General features: G+C 44.1%; 1 protein-coding gene across 1 annotated transcript in view; it reads left to right on the plus strand.

The window, feature by feature from the left end:
• The first annotated feature begins 204 nt into the window (after positions 1–204).
• LOC103354000 (alsin-like) overlaps positions 205–6,914 on the plus strand; it is a 25,220-nt gene continuing 18,510 nt past the window's right edge. Inside the window, exons 1-12 of the mRNA XM_008277224.1 lie at positions 205–289; positions 1,134–1,286; positions 1,922–2,082; positions 2,400–2,624; positions 2,944–3,134; positions 3,237–3,269; positions 3,354–3,554; positions 4,312–4,436; positions 4,551–4,777; positions 4,973–5,060; positions 5,343–5,524; positions 6,607–6,676. Of these exons, the coding sequence (XP_008275446.1) occupies positions 1,267–1,286; positions 1,922–2,082; positions 2,400–2,624; positions 2,944–3,134; positions 3,237–3,269; positions 3,354–3,554; positions 4,312–4,436; positions 4,551–4,777; positions 4,973–5,060; positions 5,343–5,524; positions 6,607–6,676 (1,523 nt within the window). The 5' untranslated portion in view covers positions 205–289; positions 1,134–1,266. The remainder of the gene's footprint in view (positions 290–1,133; positions 1,287–1,921; positions 2,083–2,399; positions 2,625–2,943; positions 3,135–3,236; positions 3,270–3,353; positions 3,555–4,311; positions 4,437–4,550; positions 4,778–4,972; positions 5,061–5,342; positions 5,525–6,606; positions 6,677–6,914) is intronic.

The following is a 6,914-nucleotide window of genomic DNA, read 5'->3' on the forward strand; positions in this document are numbered from 1 at the left end:
GGAAATAAATTCGTAGTGGAGCCTCTGTCGTTCACTATCGCAGCAACAGGTGTGGCGCCTCCGTCCTGTTTGTCCCTGCCCGGCCGCCGTCGCTGAGTTGCCTCCCAACAACACTGAACTGTCAAGACTACTTCTGCTTTCAGTGCGCTGCACTGATTGGAACAGATACAAAAAAAATGCCATAGCTCGGTGTTTCTGCCCTGACAACTGCTTTCAATCACCCGAACGAATTCCGAGTCGCTGCTCCACAAACCTCCGACACTTCGCGCCGACTTCGTGCCGGCGGTTGGTAAGTTTAGTTAGCTTCTTTAGCAGAGCGGTAGCATCGAGCTAGCCAACTTCAGCTTATTAGCTTTATCTGCATCTACAGCGATGACAAACGACCTTCAGGCGTCGGTACGGTAATTATGTGATGTGTAAAGACGCTGGCAGTAGCATGCAAAGCAAGAAAAGTTGTTTTCACTTGGGGATAGCACGTACATGTGTTTGTCGATAAGCTAATTTATCAGGCTGAGTGAAAGTGACTAGCTTTGGAGGGATAAGAGGCTGAGTGTTGGTGTGGTGCATGTCTCCACAGAAACAGGTTAGTAATGTTTGGATAGGCTTTTTATTGAGTGTAAAGCATGAAGCCATCCTGTTGTTGAGCTGTTGGGACATGCCAGAAATGCCACTACAGATAATACTAATGTAGTGAGAATAAACAAAAACCTCTTTACTCGTTCATTTTTTAATTTGGAAACAGCAGTTTGACAATATAAGTGCTTCAGATGCAGCTGGAAGCCCCCATAAAAGCTAGTAGGTGGAGAATGTTTAGATTATTATCATTTTTATATGTTAACCAGTCATGTAGTTTCTGCATTAACATGTTAAAGTCAATAATTAGGGGACTAAATATTCCCTGATTGAATTCAGTTGTGATTCTCGCAGCTTACTAACATGAAACCAGATCGTGCATGGTGGACAATCAGTTTGACCGTATGCTTTAGGAAGTATTGCTTTCATCTGCATTGCATTGTTATAATCCCGAGCCAGAACCCACTGATATGCAAACTTGTGTGTGTTGTACACGCCAGACTTATTGCCATGTCGAGTCATAAACTGTGTATTTGTCTGTTGTTTTGGGTCTCGAACAGGAGCCGGGTGAACCAATGAGGCGTCAAAGCGGCACGGAGGATTGATTTATTCAGCGCGAACAGAAGAAAGGCTTTGAAAAAAATGCTAATAAAGGTGCTTTCTGGGTTCTGAGGGAATGGAGAGCCTGAAGTAATGGAGAACCGAGAGGAAAGGTGAACACACAGGAACACGCAGACGCACTTTTTTTTTTTCCTGACTTACATACGTGTTCCTGATTGAGCTGAGATCGACCAGTTAACCCTGTTTATGCATGTACCAATGTTCAGTAAATTCTTGCAGTACAAAGTGCTTTTCAAGTTACAATAATGTTTAATGATCTTTCTTTTTATCACGTTTCTAGTAAAAAAAAAATCAACTTTCAATCACAGTACATATCTGCGTCAGTCAGACTCTGCTATAAAAGCTTTACGAGTATTGAACTTTGAGATTTTTCATTGTGGTTCTGCTCTATATAAGTGTCCAGTTCAGCATGACTGCTGTGCACGCTGTGGTTGTTCAGTCAGATTTGTTCTCCTCCTAACTACATGTCAAGGCCCGCAGAAGCTGAACAAACAATTTTTGGTTGACAGCTGCATGAGGCATAATTTAATCCATCTTTCACTCATGTTTGTGCCGCTAAACCACAACTAATCTCCACACTAGACTGCCAGCTTGTCTCTGGGCCCAGCCGCTGATTTCCAGGTTCAAAGTTTGGTGCTACTGTTCAGCTCGGTTTGACTTTAGACAGATTGTGTTCAGGTTGGTCACATCCTGGTCCAAATATAATAGTCTACATGTGTTTTCACAGTCCTGCAGATGAGCAGGCGCCCACACTGCCGGAGCGAGGACTTCTCCACATCTGGCATCCAGCGGGCTTCAATGAGCAGCTCTGCCCGGAGAGAGTGCTGCTGTCCCGGTCTGTGCTGCAGGTCGCTCTGGGAGAACATCATGGCCTCCTGTTGGCACAGGGTGAGTGTGGGTTCATGGTGAAGTCGGGCCGGGTGATAGTTGTGTCTGTCGTTTGAGAACTTGTATAAGAATGTTGTGGCATATCAAGAGGAACATAACTAGTATTTTTTATAAAACTAGCAAAATCCGTACCAAAAGGCATCATGAGAACTTGACTAGGCTATTTATTTTTTATCAGAAAAAGCAAGTAAATATGAACTTTAGGGACAGATATCCGTGCTGATCTCCTGATTTGATCCTAAGCCCAGAACCCCTTGCTTTTCATTCAGTTTGCTTAGCTGGTTTTTCATTTCTACTCGGTTGCTTCTGTCTTCCAGGTGGTCAGGTGTATTCTTTCGGAGAGCTGTTATGGAGGGACCTGAGCATCCCGGTGTCTGCTCCGGTGCTGGAGGGCTCTCTGCTGGGGAGGACGGTGGTCCGTGTGGCTGCTGGCGGCTTCCACTGCGGAGCACTGAGTGAGCAGGGCAGCGTCTACATGTGGGGAGAGAATACTGCTGGACAGTGTGGGCTGACGGAGAGGGGCACGGTCACAAACATCACAGGTTGGTTAAGTCCTTCCTTCATGTGTTATCGCCTTCCTACCTTCTTACTTCTGCCTTCCCTCAGTACGTCAGTCCATACTTTATTCTTACTACTTACTACTTTTTCTTTTTCTTTCACTTCCATTTTTTAATTAGCCAATCGTTTTTCACTTCCACTAATTTTATCTGATTTTGAAAGATTTGCATTTTCAGGACACTTTTGTTTTGACTCATTTTTTAATTTTACTTTTTGAATTGCTGATTCAAAAGAAAGACTTCTCTTCATGTTTTTGTTAGAGTTCTGATTATTCTGATGAAGCTGATTTTTGTGCTGGTGTAGTTCCAGAGCCCAGTCCAGTCAGCGTGGTGGACAGTGAGGTCGTTCCTCCCGCGGTGGTGCGGGTCGTGGATCTCGCCTGTGGACGAGAGCACAGCCTGGCGCTGTCGGCCCAGAATGAGCTGTGGGCGTGGGGTAGTGGCTGCCAGCTCGGCCTGGTCACCAGCACCTTCCCCGTGTGGAGACCACAGAAGGTAATCTTGTAAAGTAGGTTAGTTAAAAATTAGTTAAAAGGTTGACGTAGGACACTTTAATTTTTATGATCAGATTTGTGATCGTTTCTGTTTATGTTCCAGGTGGAGCACTTGGCAGGCAGACATGTGATTCAGGTAGACTCTCAGATATCTTCATTGCGACATTAAAACAAGAAAAACATTTTTTTTCTCGTCGTAACCGCTGTTTATTTCTAACAGGTGGCTTGTGGTGCATACCACAGCCTGGCCGTTGTTCGCAGTTTACCTCCTCAGGACTATAATACCCAGAATCCCCCTAAGAAGAGGGAGCGGGGGCAGTCACCACACTGCTCACTGACGGAGAAGGAGGAGCTGCTCACAGCGGATGAGGCTCACTACTGTCCGCTCGGGGTGGAGCTGACTGAGGTCATGAAAAATGAGGTGAACACACAGAAATGAATGACTGGGGATCAGCATTTAACAAATAGCTGCAGCACATTTAAAAAATAGTGTGATATTCGTCTCTATGTATTATATCAATGAACAAAAGAACATGAAACCTCAAAGATGAAGGCGATACCTCTGATTGTCTTGTTACAGTGGCACATGCCCACGTCTTCAATGTGTTAGGAAGTAAAAGTGGCTGCTTGTAGTCAGAGGTTCAGGATGCAGGAGAAATGAGAAGGTGTAAAGACCGAAGTGACTTTAATTAGTTGCAAATTACTGTGGCCAGGCTGCTGGGTCAGAGCACCTTTGAAATGATGATGCTTGTGGGGTCCTCCTGGTCAGTGAGTACTTAGCAGCAGTGGTCTGAGGAGGGACAACACACGAACTGGTGACAGATTGTGGCCTCGTCGGGTCTGTGGTGGCTTTAGCTCACAACCTACATGACTTCAGAGATCTGCTGCTAGTGTCTTAGTGCCAGATATCGCAGGCCACCTTCAGAGATCTCTCCTCGGTGGTTCAGAGCTGGTTTGGCGACATCGAATGACCAGCAGTATATTAGGCGATGGTTCTAATGTTTTGGCTCATCAGTGAACAGTATTTCCAGCCTCAACATTCTGCTGTAACCAGAACTATATAATTGCAGCTTCTTGAGGCCGTAAAAATCTTTCAGGTCGACTTATAAACCAGTGATTTCCATGATCTGCTACCACAGCTATTAGCTGTTTCAGCCCTCTTCGTTTTGCGTTCACAGACTTCTCCCAGAAGACGAGGGCACAGACAAAGGCTCCGTCCTGGGGGAGTGTCAGCTGGTAGCAGCCCCGGCTCTGGAGCCAGTTCATGCTCTTATTCTGAAGATGGCAAACCTGCCACTAAACAGTACAGTATTATACCATCTTCTGTCTCTTTTATCCCTTACTTTTTTACATTTATTATTGTATATTTTTTCTTAGATATTGCTCTCTGTCCCTTCAATATATTGCACAACTGTAGAAAGAGTAGCTCCAGGCTTGGGCTCGACGAACACACTGAGCCCGTAACCCAGACCGATGGCAGCCCCAAAGCCCACACGCTGTCAGGCTGGAGGTCCAACAAGAACTCGGCCTTCACTAATGAGCTGGAGCTTCAGAACCTCCTTGAGAAGCTCTCTGGTCAGACGTTGGAGGCGCATCACACTACATGGACAGGAGATACCGACTCACTGAGCAGCCACACTTCAGGTTTGTTGCTTCTCTTTTCTTTTAAGTTAATTCTTTTCATTGTTTTATTTATTTAAGTTTTTTGGTTGAATGTTGGTTTGTTTTAATTATTCCTTCATTTGTTCTTTTGTTTGATTTATCGTTTATTTCTTTGTTCTGTTTTCTTTTCATTCCACCGGTAATGTTTTCTTCTTCTCCCTTCATCGTTTTGTCCAGACGACAGCTACGTTTCCTCAACTCCCTCCACGGATATGTTGACTTCCAGTTACAAAGAAGATTCAGCTATTAGGAGACAAACCAATAAGTAAGACTAAACTGAGCTGACAATTAATTGGTCTGTTTGATTGAGAATTTTAGGCGATGCAGTTAATCAGTGCTTCAGTAATCTCGTGTTGAGAAATTGTCTTTCAGAACCACTAAAATAGCAGAAAAAAACATTCATAGTGATGCTTCTTATTTTATTTTATTCAAATGATTCCACTTGACCCCACAGTGCAAATACCCAGAAGTCAAGCTTAAAGTATTTGGAATAATAATTGTCTGGCCTGCGTTTTAGCAGCTTGATCTCTGACCTCCTGTCTTACAGTAACAGCGCACCGTCAGGGCCGTACTCTTCCTCCCCAGTGTGCTTGGAAGAAGTTCGGCTGTGTCTGGAGAAGGAGAAGCAAGCTCTGCAGGGTCAGAAGAGCTCCAGTCTCACAAATATACACCAGAAGGGAAAAGCAGCAGCGAGCAGGAGACGCTCACTTCCTGGAACACCCACCCACGGTAGGAATGGTCAAGTGTGAAAAGCTTAACTGTGCTTCGGGGAAATACGTTTATTTACTTTCTTCCTGAGAGTTAGATGAGAAGATCGATATCTTTAGCCCTAAATATGCAGCCAGGAGGCTGTTAGCTTAGCTTATCATCGAGACTACAAGACGCTGTTTGCCAAGAAATACTGACAGCGTTTAACTCCCTGAAAAACTACAAGTTGCTTTTTTTTTTTACACTTCTTTTTGTATTTATCAAGCACGTTAGGGGTGCTGGTAGGAATGTGTTTGAACTGTGGACAAGATTAATTAGGATTTTTATCAGTGGTTGTGCTGTTCTGCATCGTTATTCATTAAAGTGTGCTGCCACAGAGCGTACCTCTGCTACTGGTGTTAGTTAAAAATACCAGCAGGATCACTGAAATGCGTCCCTCTGTTAAGTTGCAACCTGGTGAACAAAGAAGGAATAAATGTTATCTCAATGCAGGTTCTGCCTGTGTTTGCATTACATGTTGACGCACTGAACAATAATGGATTCCTCAAAGCCAGATTTTATCAGATCAGATAAAGTGTTAAATAAACCAAGATCACAGCATGCGCAAACTCACGTCGAAATCGTTGCTGTTATCTCGACAGAGCAGTATTTGCCTTCTAGAGATAAAGTGAAGATAAGGCAGTTATCAAGACAGAATGTAAATGACACATCATGCAACCAGAAAGTCCTTTAATGACTTATTTCAGCCAGAAGGACCAGTCTTATAACTCAGTTCACTGTTTAGTCTCTCGCCACTCAGCATATCCGCAGAGGAACGTATGAAAGACTTTGGTAGTCCCACGAAAGCTGACACAGGCCAGAGGTTGACATTCAGGGAACTCTGAGCTGAGCTGACACACCAGACTGACTTCTCATTTTCTGGTTAGTTTCAAGAGTGTATAAATTTCTTATCAGTCAAAAACAGATCTATAAACGGCTCCCTCAGGACTTTCCAGTTTTTGCTCAAAAGTCCTTGTGTACGTATTAGATATTGAGGCGCGGTCCATCTTTTTCACTCATCTTGATGTTGCTGTGACCTCCTGCTCTGCTGCTTATCTCAACAGCTTCGTTCAGCTCACTGCTCGTTAGTTTGGAGGTTTTTATGAGCTGGTTCCAGAGAGGCTCAGTAAGCCAGTAGGGTGTGTTCATACAAAGCCCGTTGGGCGCGGTTCATTTGTGTTTGACTATGTAGTATAAATAATTTTGGCTGATGGGAGCATCGTAGTGTGAACTCTGACGCTGTTGGCAGAGAGAACACACCTCTTCCAAGAATTACGTTATGCGTGTTCAGATGTTTTACTGCTGTTGCTTGTGACAAATAAAGTCCAATCAGGGCAAAAGCTCTGATGTATGTAAGGATTTAGTTATTTTT

The sequence above is a fragment of the Stegastes partitus genome, unplaced genomic scaffold (genome assembly GCF_000690725.1).
Source record: "Stegastes partitus isolate 25-593 unplaced genomic scaffold, Stegastes_partitus-1.0.2 Scaffold91, whole genome shotgun sequence".
Classification (NCBI taxonomy): Eukaryota; Metazoa; Chordata; class Actinopteri; family Pomacentridae; genus Stegastes; species Stegastes partitus.